The sequence below is a fragment of the Balaenoptera musculus genome, chromosome 2, assembly GCF_009873245.2.
Source record: "Balaenoptera musculus isolate JJ_BM4_2016_0621 chromosome 2, mBalMus1.pri.v3, whole genome shotgun sequence".
Classification (NCBI taxonomy): domain Eukaryota; kingdom Metazoa; phylum Chordata; class Mammalia; order Artiodactyla; family Balaenopteridae; genus Balaenoptera; species Balaenoptera musculus.
Genome location: NC_045786.1, coordinates 139305159 through 139324962, shown reverse-complemented (window position 1 = coordinate 139324962; position 19804 = coordinate 139305159). Strand labels below are relative to the sequence as shown.

At 40.7% G+C, this 19804-nt stretch overlaps 2 protein-coding genes across 12 annotated transcripts in view; one reads left to right on the top strand and one right to left on the bottom strand.

Annotated features, from left to right (window-relative positions):
• CHURC1 (churchill domain containing 1) overlaps positions 1-19804 on the bottom strand; it is a 48149-nt gene that overhangs the window by 21119 nt on the left and 7226 nt on the right. For 4 of the 10 annotated variants that reach the window (XM_036843774.1, XM_036843766.1, XM_036843769.1 and 1 more), the window contains exons 2-3: positions 16659-16794; positions 15034-15107 (exon numbers count right to left, since the gene is read on the bottom strand). In XM_036843774.1, coding sequence (XP_036699669.1) covers positions 15034-15107; positions 16659-16794 — 210 coding nt within the window. Of the gene's footprint in view, positions 1-7132; positions 9685-9730; positions 9818-12077; positions 12247-15033; positions 15108-16658; positions 16795-19804 lie in introns of those variants that run through there. The other 6 variants (XR_005018787.1, XR_005018788.1, XM_036843771.1 and 3 more) reach the window with 6 other exon arrangements.
• On the top strand, positions 8-4049 carry GPX2 (glutathione peroxidase 2). 2 transcript variants are annotated; one of them, XM_036843765.1, is made up of 3 exons: positions 8-620; positions 716-986; positions 3374-4049. In XM_036843765.1, the coding sequence occupies exons 2-3, from the start codon at positions 765-767 to the stop codon at positions 3722-3724; spliced, it is 573 nt and encodes a 190-aa protein (XP_036699660.1). In that variant the 5' UTR covers positions 8-620; positions 716-764; the 3' UTR covers positions 3725-4049. The 2 variants fall into 2 exon arrangements, with proteins under 2 accessions (XP_036699660.1, XP_036699659.1); XM_036843764.1 differs by having other exon boundaries at positions 616-986.

Here is a 19804-nt window from a genome sequence, read left to right as displayed (position 1 = left end):
GTGGGGGGTGGGCTATTAGAGGAGATGGTACAGCACAGCGGCAAGGGCAGATGTGCTCTCCAGGACAAGTACCATCACCCACTGAGAGACTTTTCAAGACAAACACAGCTTCCCCTCTTCAGACTGGTGCAAGCTGAGGCACTGAAAGCCATTATTTTAGAAAACCACACACCGTCCTCCTAACGGTCCCTTTGATTTTGTGCTTGTGGAAAGTAACAGCCAAAGAGAGAAATGTGAACAGTAACATGTATATTTTAGTTGTAGTCTGAGTCAAGGGGACATGCGCCCAATCCTCTTCCTCATCCTTCAGCCCTCGGCAGACCCTGACCTCTCAATTGCACAATTCAGAGCTCGGCACTCAGCAGGCACTCAATAACTGTCTGTGCCAAGTGAGAACAATTTCCTGGGGCAAGTAGGAGTCAATCTTGCATCCCTCCCTGCCTTTTTTCCTCCCCGTCCAACCTTTGGGGCTCTGGTTTCCTGCAAGCAGTGAATTATTAATGTCTGCTCAGAGATATCACATTGGCCCTTCCTAGGTTGCCAACCGGGTGGAGCAGGGAGGTGGCTTTGTTCAGAGTCTGTAAATAGGAGCGACCTTCTTGTTCAAACAGCACTTACAGGTAGGTGACTGTTTTTGCTAAGTCATCCTGGGGATGCTCAAAGTCCCACTGTGATATCCTTCCTGGCTCCTCCTTCCTCCCCGCCCCTTTAATAGACCCTTAAGTGGGCTCACACTGCTCTGCCGCTCACTCTGCACTCCCACCATGGCTTACATTGCCAAGTCCTTCTACGACCTCAGTGCTATCAGCCTGGATGGGGAGAAGGTAGATTTCAATACATTCCGAGGCAGGGCAGTGCTGATTGAGAACGTGGCCTCGCTCTGAGGCACAACCACCCGGGACTTCACCCAACTCAACGAGCTGCAATGCCGCTTTCCCAGACGCCTGGTGGTTCTTGGCTTCCCTTGCAACCAATTTGGACATCAGGTGAGACGTCCCTGGTATTGTACCCAAGGAGTTGGGTTGCTGCAGCTCCAGTGGGCTAAAGAGAGGGGGAGGACGACTCTGTGTGTTGGAGTGTCTTGAATCATGGGGTATGTTTTGTTAATCTAGGTTTTTAGGTGCATGCGAGTACCAGGGAGAAGTCAGTATGATTCTGTCTGTGATAGAACACCAAACGTATGGATTTTTATGGTTTCTTGTCTTCCCACTACACTCCATGAGGGCTGGTACCAGGTCTGTTTTTCTCTCCATTGTGTCCTCAGTGCCTGGGTATAGAAGGCACTCATTAAATGTTTGTTGAATGAATGACTGGAGGAAATAGAAGATCAAGAATCAAACTAGGATTGAACTGACTCAGGAGACCTTCATTTTCACTAGATTTGATTCTGCTATCTAATACCTCTGTGCCCCAGGAAGAGTCACTCAATTTTTCTGTTTTGGTTTCCTCTTCTATAAACTAGGGATAATACCACTTATCTGATAGGATTATTATGAGGTTGTGGGGATAAGAGCTACAAAAGTAACTTGAAAAGTATAGAGTAATATGCAAATGCAAGCAACTTTACTATTTAGATTGAAAGGTTTTGTTTGTTTGTTTAAAATCAGCCAAGTGGAGAGTGAATTTGGGGGAAGGCAAAAGGGTTTGCAAAGTGTACGTGTCTCCTCTGGGCATCACACGTACCTCTCTGTCCCTGATTAATGGGTCAAGTTGTTATAGATCTTCAGCCCGCACACCTCAAGTTATCTTTTAGGGATTCTTATATTTTCACTTAGGATTTTAATAGCACAAGCAGGCAGAATGTCCTCCAATTATAATCCCTTGGGTTCAGTTCACAGCGGCATGAAGGCAAGGAAGAGATTATCAGAGATATAGGCAGGAAGGCTAAAATGTTTTTGGCTGTGACAAACCTGAGCCCAAACCATGAGTGCTCTCACTGTTCCTTCCCTGCCTCAGTTCTGTTTCTAGGCTTGGCCAGGGCAAGAGAGACAGAAAGGGTAAAACTTCTTCAGAGGTGTCTCTCTGGCCCTAGAGATGCCTCCTTCCATCACTTCAGGCCAGCCAGTTGCTGGAGGGAATCTGTAACCTACCAGTAGCCAGCAGGCCTTTTGATTAGGAGATAAGATGTCTAATAGCCATCAACCCTGGGCTCAAGATGTCTTGATGGCCTGGAACTGACTGTACTAATTGGTTCTAGTAGGTCAGAGGCACGAACTTCTTCCCCTGAGGGAGATATATGACTCTTAGACTTGGCGGATGGGGGTGGAAAATAAGGGTTTCCATGGGTCTTTGCGGGCTGTCAGGGGTGGGGAATGCTAAGTGGGGATAGGACAGTGCTGGCAGCGGGGAGGAAAGACAGGCAACAGGTTGAGATCTAAAGCATCCTAGCTGAGTACAGCAAGTGAGCGTGAGGTGCAGGAAGCTAAGTGAAAGGAACGATAATTACACATTCACAACTTTTGGTCCTTAAGCACTTATTTCCGTAACTTCCCCTTCCCCTGGCCTATTCCAGAACACTAAACCTTCAATCCTATTTAATTCATGCCTGTTGGTCACGAAGTAATTCCGTTTACAGTATGTTCATTGTTGTCTCTAACCTACTTTGCCTTTATGGCACCTGAAAACTAGTCTTCCTTGGATGGGGTTTTCCTTCATCAAAGCTTCCTCCTACTTGTACTGCAGATCTAGGACAAGATGAAAGGAAGAAGCTATAAATCCCATTCTTCTAGACCTCAATTTCACCTTTAGTTTGAGGAGCTGAGGAGGGCAGAGGCCAAGGCTAGATTCAACACTCAGAGGTAATTAGAAGAAAGACAGGCAAGACCAGGGCAAAAGGAAAGGGAAGGTGGTGGCAGGGTGTGTGTGTGTGTGTGTGTGTGTGTGTGTATGTGGGTGTGTGTGGTGTGTGTGTGTGTGTGTGTGTAGGCATGTATGTGTGGGTGCGTAAGTGGAAGGAGGGTTCTAGGCAGTATGACCTGAGCCTCCTTTCCCTTTCTTTCTACTGCCCAGAACTCGTTTCCTTGAAGCTTCAGACAGATACCCTAAGCATTGCTCAGGGTAGATCGGGGAGAGAAGTGACAGCTCAAAAGTGCTAAATCTTTCAGTACAAGAACAGCCAAGCTAGGGTCTGTGAGAACTTTCAGAAATGGCCTAGCAATAGAAATGGCCATCAGACAATAGCTGTGAGAGGGAAAACTCCGAGTCAAGAGTAGGGCAAAGCGAATGAAGAAGGAAAGAGAAGCAAGCTGGGGGTGGGGGTACGCGGGGCGGATATACATAATAGAAAGAATGATCCTGGGGAGTACAGGAGGGTGACTTTGTAGATCCTTCATCTCTTGCGTTTCCCAAGCTCTTTGTCTCTTTCCTCCCCCAGGAGAACTGTCAGAATGAGGAGATCCTGAACAGCCTCAAGTACGTCCGCCCTGGGGGTGGTTTCCAGCCCACCTTTACCCTTATCCAAAAGTGTGACGTGAATGGTCAGAATGAGCATCCTGTCTTCACCTACCTGAAGGATAAGCTCCCCTACCCTTACGATGACCCGTTTTCCCTCATGACCGATCCCAAGTTCATCATTTGGAGCCCTGTGCACCGCTCAGACGTGTCTTGGAACTTTGAGAAGTTCCTCATCGGGCCAGAGGGGGAACCCTTTCGGCGCTACAGCCGCACCTTCCCAACCATCAACATCGAGCCCGACATCAAGCGCCTCCTCAAAGTTGCCATATAAACACCAGCAGATCTCCTACTTCCTCCTGCCCCTGAGTGTCTTTCCTGAGCATTCAGTGTGCCCTCAGGAGACTCTGCTGGGCCCAGGCTTTCCCTTCAGATCAGTTCCCTTCATTGAATAGCCTTGCCTTTCTGGTCTGCCTGTTTCCTTTCCTTCCCCCCAAACTTCTGGTTGGTGATTCAACCTGGGGCTCCAAGACGGGTGGGCTCTGAGCTTTCACAGAATGATGGCACCTTCCTAAATCTGTATGGGAGGTGTCTGAGAAGTGTGAGGGTCCGGAGCCAGCCTGCTGGCTGAGTCCAATAAAGGGCGGGTGTGGAAACGGCCAGACTCTCTGTGTCTCTTCCTTGACCGAGGTGGGAGGGACGGCATAAAACTGCAGGTGGGACTGAGGGGCTGGCAGCACACAAAGGCTGAGGAGAGGGAGGCTCTGATCGAGGGGACACTCCAATTACTGTCTGGAAAGCAGGCTCAGGTCAAGGTCTGGGTGGCAGGCGGAGTTTTGGGAAATGTGAATTGTATTATTACTTTATGGCTCTTCTTCAGAACTGGGGAAAGGAGGTGATAACGAGGAGAAAGGGGAAGAAAAGTGGAGGAAGCACTGGGAAGTTAGTTAGAGGATTCCAGTCAGGAAGATGTCACTCTCACTGTGGGTACTGGGCTGACTAAATGTTACCTGCACCTTGAGAAGCTGAATTTGGTCCACTTTAATGACAGCAAGGGCGTAGAGGATACAGTTAATGGGAACACAAAGAGTACTTTACCCATTTCCTGATCACCTTGTGGAGTAACGTTTGTTTTGGATCCTTTGTTAGACTGACTCTCCCTCTTTTTTAAAGTTCACATTCCACCCTTGTCTTTCTCACACTCACAAATTCACAAATGCAGGAACAAGACAGACAAGTTTAGGCATGAATGACTGGTTTCACTTCTTTTTCCATGAGGGTGGGGATGTGAGAGGGCCTCCCTTCAGACAGTCAGACTGTTTATAACCCGCCAACACGACAGATGTTCTCTGTGAGAACAGAGTTCTGCCGAATGGCTTTGAAGGACGGTGCCCCAGAATCCTCACCTAGTACAGGCATACTCAAAAGCACCACCAAGACAAGGTCCTATCATGCTCTAGAAAAGACACCAGCTGACAGGCCACTGCCCTTTGACTTTGTCCCACAAACCTCTTCCTGGAAACTTCTCATTTTGCCCTTCCTTCTTTGACCACTAGATGGAATATTTTACTTCTCTTCATTGAAGCCCTGAAGGGACAGTTCTCCAAACTGGACACACAGCTTGACAACCCCAATGCTGAGGGGAAAATGCTGAGGGATGTTCCCCGTAACTGTTTTCTAAGCACTTGCATCATTTGAGAAGTAAATGTGGAACAGAGGTTAAGGGTCCCTACTGTCTGACCGTCTACTAAAGCTATGTCATCAGTGGTGCTTTATTTCAAAACGGTAACCTGAGTGGTATAGTGGGAATCCCCTGGCATCCTTCTGCAGACTCTCTGCTAAATTAAGGTCATCCTTAATTTGACTCTTGAGAACTCAAACCCTTCAAGATTCCTACTGTCAGAGCCAAGAGCTGGGGTATGGGTTTGTGGGCAGGACCAAGCATTGATTTTAGAGCAATAACTGCAGAGACAAACTGCTTCCCTGAAGAAATAAAATCAGAATTCATGTGGGATGCTAGCATGATTTGTTCATCATCTTTACAGTGCTATTGCCTGTTATGATGTCTAACAGCAGTGCCAGCTATCCTGGATGCTGGTATTATGGCACAGGCAACTTAGGGCCTGATATGCCAGAACAATGTGTTGGGTCTTCCCCATGAGGCTCAAGTTGAGAGAATTATTTAGAGACTCCCAAAGGAATGGGAATTACAGTATAAGTGACTCTGCAGAGAGAGTCAGAAAGGGCCTTAATGCTAGGAAGAGGGCTCGTCACTTGGTCAGGGAAATGCTGTTTGCTTCAGAAATGAGAAATTGTTTCCTTTTCTTTATTCCTCATCTTGTTGGTCCCCTTTACCTCCTCAGAAATATCAGCTTATGGTCATAAACAGACAAGGCAAAGCTTCATATAATCACCTACTTTCCTAGATAAACAATCTTTTAATCAAATTTCCCTAGGGGCACTCAGGAAGTAAGGAGAAGTCCCATAAACAAGCTTTCCCAGAAGTGCTGAGATAATGCTACTCGATTTAGAGGAGGGACAGAAGGAATCATTCCTCTGAGGGCTCTTACAAAAAATATGGCTTGGAGTAAGTGATTTAGGGGGCCAAGATACAAACAAGACTGAAACTGATGATTATTTCCATGACTATGTTCCCACCGTTGCATCTCCTTAGTTTAAGGAACACTGAGCCAAACCCTTATTGGTGATTTCAAATCTGGTGATTTCTTATAATCACCATTACAACCATCATCCAAATTACCATATACTATACGCCCACACTGCATTAAGTACTTTCTATATGCTAGGTTATTTAATCCTCATACTGACCCTGAGGAATTTTCATCTCTATTTAAAGAGAAGGTAATTGAGCAAGACACTTTTCAGGGACAAAGGGCTAGTGAGGGGCAGAGTTGAAAGTTAAACCCAGGTCAGTCTGACTCCAAAGCTTCTACTATTAACCACAACACAATAGTGCTTCCTTCTGTCTCAGAGTTTCTGCATTAAGACCGCTGACAGCTGCCTGTCCACAGCACTGTATGACCTAATGACATTTTCACTTACATTTTATCATTTGATTTTAAAACTCCGTGAAGGAGGCATGATTATGTCTGTTTTTCCATTGAAGAAAACAAGGTACTGATAGAATGACTTGCCCAATGTCCCACCATGAGAAGGTGGCAAAGCTAATTTCAGACCCAGGTCTCTTGATTTCCTTTCTACCCAACCATAGCATATCTCACAATAGAGACTTGTACTACAGTCAAGAAACATACATTTTAAAACTAAGAGCCTCAAATTCAGTCAAGTAACTTAGCTTTGCTCAGGAAACAGAAGAATGAAACCGAAAGGATTCTTGTTACACTGAAATAAAGAACAGTGAATGTATACTTCTTACTGATGACTTATAAGTAACAAACCATATCTGGCTCTTCCTAGACTATATCATATGTCAATTAATTAGTACTGGGAGAACCCAAGATCATTTGAGGAAGACAGAGCTAGCTAAAACAACACAACAGCAAACAGGCTGAGCTTTGAACTCCAAGAGCCTAACCAGGTCGACCCCAGACCTGCACATCATGGAGCAGGTAGAGAAAGAATGAGGTGCTAGGACAAGTTCACGTTCCCCACTACACCTACAGGTGATTTCTTCTTGTATCTCAGAAAGGGAAGCAAAGAAGACCAATGCCTTTGCCTGGTTCCCCTTTACTTAAACAGAGAAATATAGATGCAGTAGAACTGAGTTCAAGAGGTCTTTATTCTATTAGATCCATAAAAGAATTCTAGAAGATGATAAAGTATCGCAAAACACAGTACAATGCTGGTTTAATAATAATGAAATATATGGATAGGACCTTATGTTTAAAATTTTTGTAATATATTGTCTAAAACAGATAATTACACATACTGCAAGAGATGAGGATATCAGGAGGGGCATATAAAATCATACTCTTGAGCTCCAAATGACTAAGTTGGAAGCATTAGCAAACTCCATGAAGGGACAATTCAGAAGCTATAATGGGCTTAGTGCTGCTATTTAAAGTAATGAAACATTTTCTCTGCTTTCTGGATTCATTTCACCAAACGATTTCCTCAGCAGGTCAGATATAGATTTGCAGAAAGTGGAAAGCATTTTCCAGGAATAAAACAACTGATGCTTAAGGAACAGCTGCCTTAACTTTTCTGAATAATAAATCTTGGTCTGACATGCCTAGATTCCTCAGAGTGCTGTCACTGATATCCTCAACCTCTTCCTAACCTTGCTAGACTCTGATACTTCATGTGTACTGAACACTATTACTGAGGGCATCACTGTACTAACTACGTAACCTGGACTAAGTTACTTAACTTCTTTGTGCCTCAGTTTCTCTGGCTCTAAAACTGGGATAACAATAGTACCTACCCTCATGGAATTGTTAATGAGGATTAAACAACTGCTTAAAAAGGCCTTGGCACATAGTAAGTACTCAATAAACCTCAGCTATTATCATTATTCCTGTTACAAAACAAAGCTTTTCCCTGATGTCAACAACTTTGCTCACTCAGTTCAGAATGTCTGAGATATGAATAGGAAAAAATTCTGTTTTAATGCCTGACCCTTAAGTTTTGATTTCATAATGAGAAGAACTAACTGAAACCATCTCGTTCTGTCTAGAACTTTATATGCCTTCCAAAGCATTTTATATTCATTGTTCATTTGGATCTAATAATACTGTGAAAGAAGTATAACATCAATTTATACTAGTCCAGTTTTATAGAAAGGGGACAATAAAGTCCAGAATGACACTTTGCTTAATGGTTATACTGCTACCAAATGGCAGAGGCCTACATGCCAGGTTTTATGACACCCAAGCCAGAATTCTTTCAACTATGCAAGGTAAGATATTCTAAGATCCCTTTGGAGCAATTGAAACCATTCTATTTATATTAACTAAAGTCCACACTTTATTCAGATTTCCCTAGTTTTACCAAATGTTCTCTTTCTGGTGCAGGATCTCATTCAGGATACCACATTACATTTAATAGTCATGCTCTTTTTTGGCTGTGAGAGTTCCTCAGACTTCCTTGTCTGTGATGACCTTGACAGTTTTGAGGAGTATTGGTCAGGTATTTTCCTCCACTGGGATTCCTCTCTCAACTGGGATTTGTCTGAAGTTTTTCTCATGATTAGACTGGGGTTACGGGTTTTGGGGAGGAAGACCACAAAGGCAAAGTGTCATTCTCATCACATCATATCAAGAGTAATGCTATCAACGTGGCTCATCATCAATGATGATAATCTTGATCACCAGGCTAGTGTTTGTCAGGTTTCTCAGTGAACTAAAAGTTAAAGTTACTTTTCCCCCTTTCCATACTACACTCTTTGGAAGGAAGTCACTATGCAAACCCATACTTAAGGAGTGAGGAGTATCTACATACATTATTTGAAATTTTTCTGTGTGGGGGATTTGTCTATTCTCTCCAGTATATGTATTTATTTATTCAGTCATTCATTTATATCAGTATGGACTCATGAATGTTTATAGTTTGGTTTATAATCCAATACTACTTTATGTTGTTGCTCAAACTGTTCCAACTTTGGTCTCTGGGAGCTCCTTCAGCTGGCTCTTCTGTCCCTTTGACATACTCCCAATCATTGTGATTTTTCGTTTCAGCACTTCGCTTTTTTGTGGCTCAAGATGCTCCAAGCTCACCCTGTGTATTTACTGCCCCAGTCCTAGACTCAGTCATTTCCCCAAGGAGTCCTAATTCCTTTTATTGGAACCAAGATCTGGGCACTAGATGTGCTTTCCATCCTAGTTATTTTTCAGCCACATAGCTGCTAACAAAGATGCTTCATTCTGGCTGCACTGATGTGCACTGGGAACTTTAGCAGAAGAGCTCAGCTCTAGAGAACAGCAATCCCCTAAATTACTTTTTCTTTCTTACTTTTTTTTTTTTTTTTGGCTGTGCCACTCGATTAATGGGATCTTAGTTTCCGGACCAGGGATTGAACCTGGGCCATGGCAGTGAAAGCGCCAAGTCCTAACCGCTGGACCGCCAGGGAAGTCCCACTTTTTCTTTCAGAGAATAGGTAAGCCTAAGCAGAAAAAAATAATATGCAAATAACTTCCATTATAAACTAAGTCAGACAAACCATCAGGCTTGCTGTATTGTAAACCAACACAACATTGTGATTACAGAGCTGCAGAAGGATCCTTAGAATAACAGAGTCATTTGTCGGGGGTCGTCAGGGAGAATACTGATCGTATCTTCAGCTTTACCACATAACAGACACAGCATGGTATACTCCTAGAACAAGATAAAGTGCACAATTACCTTGAGGAACTGGGAGAAAGATGCTTCATAACTTTCTCTGGTAAAACTGTTCTCTGTAAATTGTCATGGATATGGTGTCTGTACATTAGATCAAGTTCTTCAACACCTATAAGCAATATCTTAGGTTTAGTCTGTGTATCCCAGAGCCTTTTGTTTATATAAATTGAATACATGCTGACGCTCTATTTACTATGTATACAAGAATGTCATCTTGGAAATGCATGGCTATTTCCTGGACTTAGAAAACACACATACTGGGCTTACTTAGTGCTGCTATTTAAAGTAATGAAGCAATTTGACTGTGGGCCCCTGAGGACAAATTCCTGTTCTTAGAGCTGTTCCTTTCTAGAATATTCAACACTAATAAGCAACAGAAATGATTTTTAAAACAACAAAAAAGGAAAAAAATTTCCAAACCCAAAAAGCTATTTTTATCTACCCCAGAAAAAATAAACAATTATGTTAAATCCATTAGTATGTCATGTCTCATATTTAGATAGCTAGTTGTCTAGAATTTGATCTATTTAAGGAGTTTTTTGTTTCTTGGGTTTAACAAATGTCCAGACTGGTGACAGAAGTTATTTTGTTTTAGGCAAAAATCCTTAGCGCAAAGTCCTGTTCTTACAGCTGTTCCTTTCTAGAATATTTAATATGGTCATAAACTACAGAAACATATTTCTTTCAAAACTTTTACTCTAAAACTTTTTATCTTCTTTAGGAAAACAAGCATCTATACTAAATCTATTAGCATTTCCACATCTGACTTTGAGATTGTTGGCTGCCTGGAAATTGATCAGTCAAGGCAGTTTGTGTTTCATGGGTCTCTCACTAGAGAGAGGGTCACAGAGATAAACAGTGACTACAGTACAAAGACTCAGAACCAGGCAACTGCCTTTCCATTTCCTACTAGAGAGTTCAGCAGGGAGACCTAGTTGTAGGAGTGGAAAGACTGTTTCTTAAAGACCACATTTAATTTTAAAGTCTATTCTACACACACAGTAGAAACAAAGGCTAGAGCTCAGCAAACAAATATGAGTCTCATGAATCAAAAACAAAATTAAATCTACTCTCTCCAAGGTTTTACTGCTTTCAAATCTTACTTTCACCTACCAGACATTACTAGTAGGATGTCAACCTTTCACTGGAAATGAAGAAAAAAGTAATAAAGTCAAAATGGGAAAATGTGTCAAGCTAGACAACTATTTGAGTTTTCAACCAATCTATCCATTGACAAGTTTTTATTAAGTGCCTAAAGGCTCTGCAATGTGCCAGGTGCACCGGTAGACATGAGAGAAGGCAAGGACAAAGTCTGACCTTGCAAAACTTACAGTCTAACTTGGGAGAAAGGAAAAACCTAATACATGGTATAATCTGGAAAGGCTGCTAAATCAGTAAGACTGATTACACCTGTAATCTTTAATTTATAGGCAGTCTGGAATCCAAATTTCATTGTAGGTCAATTATTTGGAATTCAGAAGCAGTTTCCCACAGAAGTAACATTGCACATGGCAGTTAGGTTCCCAGGGAAATCCAGGGAGTCTTTTAAATTTATACTGCACAAGTACTATAGAATCTAACCACATATAGCAGAGCTTCTGTGGGAAAATATGTCTAGAATTCTCTCTTGGGATGCCAGGAACACATTCTCACTTGGGATGCCAGGAATATGGTTGGATCAGGACACCCTTCACCCAAACTGGCCAAGTTAGGAGAATCAGAATTCCCCCCAGTCATTCATGGAGACCTTCAAAGGCTCCACCTGGGCAAAGCCTGAGGGTAGAGATTTGGAAGGAAAGGTGGAGTGGGTGGAATCACCTTTGGGCAAGATCAGATCCTTGTTTTATGCTGAGGGTCCCATGGGCCTTTTCCCTCTATTATTACCTGCTAATTCTGACCCTTAGTCCTCTCCTTCCCTGGTCCACAGAGGAACAGAGTGCAGTCTCACAGTTTCCCTCTTGTTTCCTGAGGCAAATATATAGTCCTTTTAATGGATTTTAGGGTGATATAAAAAATACCGGATACCTGTAATCATTTATAATTTATTTTCTGTTTAAACTCTGTACTTATGTCTCTATTTCCCCTCTACTCTTGCCATCAGAAAATCTTACTTTGTTTAACAATGGTTTTGTTAAAAATGAATTTGTTTAAAAACAGAATCCTTATCTTTTAGAGATTCATATTGAAATATTTACAGAAGTAGTAATATGCTTGGGATTTACTTCAAAGTAATCCTGTGGGGAGATGTGGAAATAGTGGTACAAATAAAGCAAACTGAAGCTGGGGACTGGAGATGAGTACACTATTCTGCCTACTTTTGATTATGTTTAAATTTCCCATAAGACATTTAAAACAAAACAAAATATTACCAATGGTGGGAATCCCATCTTGAACCTGAACGGCTGCTGGGATAAGATGGGGGCTGGAGTGGGGTGGGGCTGAGGAAAGTAAGTCACAGCAGCTGAGCATGAAGAGTTCTTGGGGTCATCAGACTAAGATGGAAGTTACCAGCAGGCCAGTCACAGGAGTCGGGGCCTCCTGTGGGTACAAGAAGAGCTCAGAAAAGCGAGAAAGCAGTATGGGCTGAACTATTAAGAATAAGGAGGAGATAGAATTTAAGTTCAGCTTGAAAGAGGTAAGATTTAGTTGGCTTGAAGGTAGCGAAAGGGACACGTTAAGTCAAGGAAAAAGCACGAATAAAGACAGTGATATGGAACAGAGCAAGCACATCGCGTATGGAGTAGCAGAGGAGTGACAGGATGATGTGTTTCCAGAAGATTAATTTGAGGGCAGTGCGCACAACTATACTGTGGGGACTGCTGCAGTAATTTAGGTTTCAGCAGTGTGGTCCCTGACACGGGGTGGGTGGCAGTGGAGACAGACAAAAGCAAGAGAAACTAAGGAAGAAAGGAGGGCAGGGAGGGCATTAGGGTTAAAGAAGGAGATCCGGGAGATATCCGATAGGTTTCATCAGACACTGAGGGTGTGTGTGCTCAATGTCTGAGGGAGTACAGAGAAGGTTCCTAGACCAGAGACCAAAGCTCAGGGGAAAAGCAGTTAGGGAGAAACAGGAGAGGAAACCAGAGAGTAAGCAAAGGAACAGTCAAAATGATTTAAAAAGAAAGAAAAAAGTCTAGATCTATGGACCCCAGGGGAAGAAATGCTTCAAAAAGACAATGGTTATCAAAACCAGATCCAGAAGAGATGTTAAGAGAGATGAGAACTGAGGCAAGGTCACAGGATTTGGCCACCTTATAGGAAATCTATGAGAGAACAGTTTTAGTAAAGTGAAAATGAAAACCAGTTTGTAGGTTGTTAGGAGGAGCACAGGGAAATAAGGAAAATAGGGTAAAGAGCTATTCAAGTAAAGAAGCAAAAGGAGAGATGATCAGAGGATGAATCAAAGAGGGAGCTGAGTGAAACAAAAGGATTTTATTTTTAACAAATAAAGAAGAACTAAATATATTTAATGTAAAAATGCTTTAAATCTCACGGAGAAAAGAGGATGCTAGGAAGAGAGAAGATAACATGAGATTCCTGAGGAAATGCAGCAGGGTAGCCATAGAGAGGAGGAAATAAAAATCTCTACTACAGGAGGGAAGGAAGAGAGTCTAAAGTTGGGGCAATGCTATGAATGGTGTGCAAAAGGAGAGTAGTGAGAAATGAGGGAAAGGGAGGCTGGCCAGCCCAGCAAGAACCTTGGGATGGGGAGCTTGGATATTATACTGTAGCTGAAGGTGAGCTACGGAAAGGCCAATGAGGTAGTCTGAAAGCATTATTTTAAGAAAAATATGCTGGTGGCAGAATATAGAATATGGGGGAGGTGGGGAGTGGATGTGGGGAGAGAAAGGACTGGCGGTGGAGAGTCTAGTTTAAGAGTTTTTTCCAAGAGAATTCCACACTATCTAGGGGTTGTGACTATAGCCATCTTCCTTTACCTTCTTTCTACCCCAAAGGAACTTCTGGGGAGCTTTGAAAATGGCTGTGCTCAGTCATAAAGGAAAATCAGCTAGACTTTGGTCTCAAGGCAGTGACACACAATGGCTCAATTAGGATATAAACAGGCAATCTCAATATCCACTTACAGACTCTAAAAAGCTCACAGAAGCTTCAGGAACTGCTGCAAAATAGCTATAAGCACTCTTTTCCTCCCGTGAATGGACAGAGCTGCTTCTTTAAGCCCCCGACATGTTCATTCCCCTATTTGGCCACTATTCATTCACTGAGATCTCGATTTTGCCCTAAGTGATATCTATCATATAAGTATCTTTGAGGCATAATTTTTGGATCCTGGGGAGACGTGGTCAGGATGTTAAGATAGACCACAAGATATTAGACCAGATTCTGACAGGTGACTAAGTACCTTCTTCCACACTGAAATAAGAATGAATGAAAGTGGTTATACTATTTTATAAGATTCTGCTGTAGAAGATTTTTTTCCCCTAATTATATAGTACCACCCAAATTTAAAGGATTAAAAAAAATTCCCTTGCCTGTTAAAACTCTTACCTCACATTCATATCCTCTGGATGAACATGTAGTTCACACTAAATAAGTAACTCAATCTGAGGGCTTGAAAGCGGAGGCAGTGAGGGGCAGATACAGGTAAGTGTGTCCTCATGCTTTCCAGTTTGTCCTTGGCTCTCCCTCACTGTCCAGCTTTTCTTCCTGACCATTAGACCTGTGAATCTTCAGCAACTTCAGGCCTACACCAGCCTGCAGAATTCTGTAGAATTCTTCACATGCTCTCACAATTGTATAAGGACTAATCCTTATACTACATCCCTATTCTCTATCCTTATATGATTCAGCTTCTCTCTTCCAACCATGATACACCTATCTTGTCATTTTACTTATCAAATAATATTAAAATATCGCAATTGAGACTACAGAGTTGCTTGACTCTACATGCCTATAAGGGAAACAAAGATAATTTCGTTAGCATGATTTCCATGCTCAGCAAGTATGGTGGCAGTGGGCAGGCCAACACTTAAAGCCAAGAATTGTGCAATCATGTAACTGGGTAGAGAAAAAAGAGGCACAATAGTAACCTCATATGAAGCCATAATGTGCTGTTCTTTATAAGCAAAATGACAGGACTGAGATATCATTTGTAAGGCATGTGTTTTGCTTTGTGACTGTTGTGAAGACAGGTTTGAACAGATCCACCCACATCTGAAGTGTCTCTCAACTTACACAAGTGGAAGAGAGGGTCTCCTCTAAGATTCACTAGTACTTCATTTATGAAGACTATACCTAGATTCTTCAAGGGTACTCTTATTGTTCCCCTCCCCCGCAATAACATACCGACATTTATACATTTACCTGAAATTCATCCATGATACTGAACGTATACTCATGCCTGGCTATTACGTGATGACAATTCTTACAAAGATCTGCTGAAACAGAGAGAGACTTAATTAAGTCTTAGAAGGTATCCTAAGACAGTAAAATTTCTAGTCTTAGCATGGTATTGCTTTGAAAGAATCTTAACTCTGTCATATTTAACATAGCAGGAAACCCATTATAATATCTACCTTGATAAAAAATCCAGACTCTGTCACACAGCAACACTATATAATTAAGAGCCTGCACTCAGAGATTTAATGTGCATATATTCATTCCTATTGAAAGCTCTCTAAGGTAATCAATTAATGGATATGTAAGTGTGTTTTTGAAACTAGCTGGACCTGTCTAACTATGTAGGAGCTTTTATTCTCAGGAATGAAAGAAATTGTGCTACTAACCAATCATAAACAAAAAGCTAACACTAGACTTTAAAGTGAATTTAGCAGTAACAAAAGGCTCTAGTAAAAACAATATAGTAATAATAACTATGATACATTGAGTGCTTAATGTGTGCCAGATACTGTTTTAAATACTTTGTATCTGTTTTTCACTTAATCTTCTCAAAAACCCAATGAGGTAGATAACTATTGTTATCATGTTTGTAGGGATAAGGAAACAAAGGCACACTATGGATAAGAACTAGGAAGACCACAGCTGAGCTAGGAAGTGTTGGAACCAGAATTCAAACCCAAGCTTTCTTGCTCCAGAGCCCTTGCTTTTGACCACTATCCTCTATTACCTGGAAAAAAATAGAGTTTAAAGGGGTACATGCTACAAAGAAAGAAAAAGATTCTTCTAATTTAGAACATTTTTCCATAGTCTGACTCTATTCTAAAGGCTTAGTGTCTTTTGCACCTTTCTTTCAAAATATCATTATTTGCACATTTAATCCTCATATAGTCAGAACATACCAAAAAATCAGGAGACAAGCAAAAAGGAAATGTGAACAATTTAAATAGTTGCCATAATATCTGGGCACGAAAGTGCACATATACTTAATTTATTTGTAGAGATTCTTAATGCCAACCTCAGAACTTATTTATTTTTATTATAGTTATTTATTTGATTTCCCAGTATCAAGGATGAGGAATAGCATATGAAAGTAGCATACTTACAGTAGCAAAAGAAACTATAAACTGACAGTAACAAAAGAGACAAAAGCTATAAAAGCAGAAACAAGACTAAAAAAACCACAGCATCCCAGAGCCATTTAGTATAAGGGCAAACAGCCCTAAACACTTTAATAGCTGTTGGAGTGCATCACTGTATTATATTATAGTAGAAAGTGAAAATTCACATGGATGACCCTAAGTTAAAAAAAAAAAGTCCCTGTATCTTGTTTCAGAAGACACAGTCTTTAAAGATAAACAAAAGAAAATTGGTGCCTGAATCATAAGCTTCAGTTGTCTGCAAAAGTCATTTATGTGGAATATCTGATGATGCTACATAAATGAGATGTTACCAACATTTTCCTCTTCAAAAACTAACTAGTGATTTTGTGTTGCAATACGATAGTGAAATAGGCCTCATAAGACTGCGCAACCTAACTCCCAAAAGCTGATACCTGCTAACGGACTCAGATGGAAAAAAAGTCTACTTACGATCATAGGTAACTATTTCTTCTCCATCTTCCTCTTTCAAAGATTTGTTTGTGATCAGCATAAAATCCCGCTTACTGCACACTGCACAGCCTATAAAGTTCAGCAAGAAAGATCCATTCTCCAGGCAGATGTTACCCTAAAATAAGAAAAACAGGAATTTAATTTTCTTTTTTGAGGGGATTTTAATTTTCTTATATTTCAAAATCCTTGGTGAAAATGATTAATAGACTTAAAGTCTCTAAAGGCAAAAAACATGGCCAGAATTTACTTGCTTGAAGTGTACACCAAGTAATTTTTGAAATTACTAGCTTTCCTCTAGAAGTATTATTCATAGTAAATAAAACTGAAGAAGTGTTAGAGCTTAGGACTGCAACTGTGTTTAAGAGGACTAAATGCAAATGGATATTTAGAAACAGCTTAATGAAGTCTTAATATAACATGTGGAAAGGAAAAATCAGAAAAATCTAATAGCCAACACTATTAAATGAGGTATCATATTATAAAGCTAGAATGAAAATTCAATCAAAATGGAAACACTGAGCCAATGATAAAAATGATCTTATCCACTGTGATGCTCAGTTGACTGCTGAAACAGCATTTTTTCAAGCCTTAAAAATACCACAAAATAAACAAAGAGAAATAAACTCTCAGCTCTATAGATGTCAGTCCCTAGGACATGTGTGATTCAGGCAGAAAAGGTAAGTTCTGCAATTCATCAGATTGACACCATGGCATTTAAAAGAGAAAGGGTTTTACTTGTCATTAAGAAACTGTAAACAACATATGCTCCTGGCTCAAGGGAGGTCTTTGCTAAAGGCTTACTAATAATTGTTCAGAACTTAAAGTCACTTCATAAACTACCTAGTTCTACTCATTTTTTAAAAAATTTTTATACTGGCGTATAGTTGATTAACAATGTTGTGTTAGTTTCAGGTGTACAGCAAAGTGATTCAGTTATACATGTATCTATTCTTTTTCAAGTTCTTTTCCCATTTAAGTTATTACAGAATGTTATTTCTTTTTTTAAAATTAAAGTATAGTTGACTTAAAATATTATAATTAGTTTCAGGCATGCAACATACTGATTCAATATTTTTATAGATTACACTCCATATGAAGTTATTATATAATATGGGTTATATTCCTTCTGCTGTACATTACATCTTTGTAACTTATTCATTTTATACCTAGTAGTTTGTACCTCTTAATCTCCTTTACATCCTCCCACCCCTCGCCCCTCTGGTAACCACTAGTTTGTTCCATGAATCTGTGAGTTTGTTTCTGTTTTGTTTTGTTCATTCGTTTGAATAAACAAATTTATTTATTTATTTTTAGATTATTTCAATAGAACAAATTTATTTATCTATTTTAATATTTATTTATTTATTTAAATAGTTATTAATTTATTTTGGTTGCACTGGGTCTTAGTTGAGGCACATGGGATCTGCGTTGCAGCATGTGGGATCTTTAGTTGTGGCATGTGGGCTTCTCAGCGGTAGCATGCGGACTCTTAGTTGCGGCATGCATGTGCGATCGCCAACCAGGGATGGAGCCTGGGCCCCCTGTATTGGCAGTGCGGAGTCTTAGCCACTGGGCCACCAGGGAAGCCCCTGCTTGATTTTTTAGATTCCACATATAAGTGAAAACATACAGTATCTGTCCTTCTCGGACTTATTTTGCTAAGCATAGTACTCTCCAGGTCCATCCATGTTGTCGCAAATGGCAAAATTTCATTCTTTTTTATGGATGAGCAATATATATTGTATATATATACTACATCTTCTTTATCCATTCATCTGTGATGGACACTTAGGTTGCTTTCACATCTTGGTTATTGTAAATAATGCTGCTATGAATACTGGGGTGTATATATCTTTTTGAATTAGTGTTTTCATTTTCTTCAGATATATACCCAGGAGTGGACCTGCTGGATCATACTGTAGTTGTATTTTTAATTTTTTGAGGAACCTCCACACTGTTTTCCATAGTGGCTGTACCAATTTACATTCTCACCAACAGTGTACTGGGGTTTCCTTTTCTTCACATCCTGGCCAACACTTTATTTTTTAAGTGGCATGGGTCACATCTGGGCTTCCACCATGCTTCTATCAGCCAGACTTACATTTAATTTAATTAATTAATTTATTGGCCGCACCACACGGCATGTGGGATCTTAGTTCCCCGACCAGGGATTGAACCCATGCCCCCTGCAGTGGAAGCATGGAGTCTTAAGCACTGGACCGCCAGGGAAGTCCCACCAACACTTATTATTTGTTGTCTTTTTGATAATAGCCATTCTGACAGGTGTGATGCGATATCTCGTGGTTTTGATTTGCATTTCCCTGATGATTAGTGATGCTGAGCATCTTTTCATGTGCCTGTTGGCCATGTCTGCTTTGGAAAAATGCCTATTCGGGTCCTCTACCAATTTTTTAATTGGGTTATTTTTTTTTGATAGTAGTTCAACCTCATTTCTGACCAACAAAAAAACTGAGGTATTTTTAATAGTTAATGTGACTAAAAACCATTCAAACTAACGCATTTCTCCAATGCAGCTATGTGCCTGATACTGTGCAAAGCATGGCAGAGGATTCCGAGGACTCCAGGATGAGTCACATACGTTTCTACCTTCAAGGAGCTTATGAAGTATGAGGGAGTTAAGACCCATCTTAACCAATGCCACAGTGAAGCCTTCCTGGATTCCCAGCACCACCATTAACTAAGTGCCTTCGTAGTGCTATGTATTAAGAGGTTAACTCTGGTGGGGGGAAATCAAATTAACTATGCAGTTTGGAGATACTAAAACATAGGCACATCAACATAACTACTAAAGGGGAAAAAAAGCCTTGGGATTAAAGTATAAATTTCCAGCTATTAAGAACAAGTGCTTTGATTTTTTAAAAAAATAAACTTTACTGAGGTATAATTTACATACAATAAAATCCACACATTGTAAGGGTATACATGAAAGAATTTTAACAAATGTATATACCAATGTAATCACTACCCCAATCAAGATACAAAAATTTCTGTCTTCCCAGGAACTCCTTCCTGCTTTGCAGTCTATCTCCAACCCCTATCTCACCTCAGGCACCCACTGACCTGATTTCTATCTCCAGAGATTACTTTTGCCTGTTCTAAAGTTT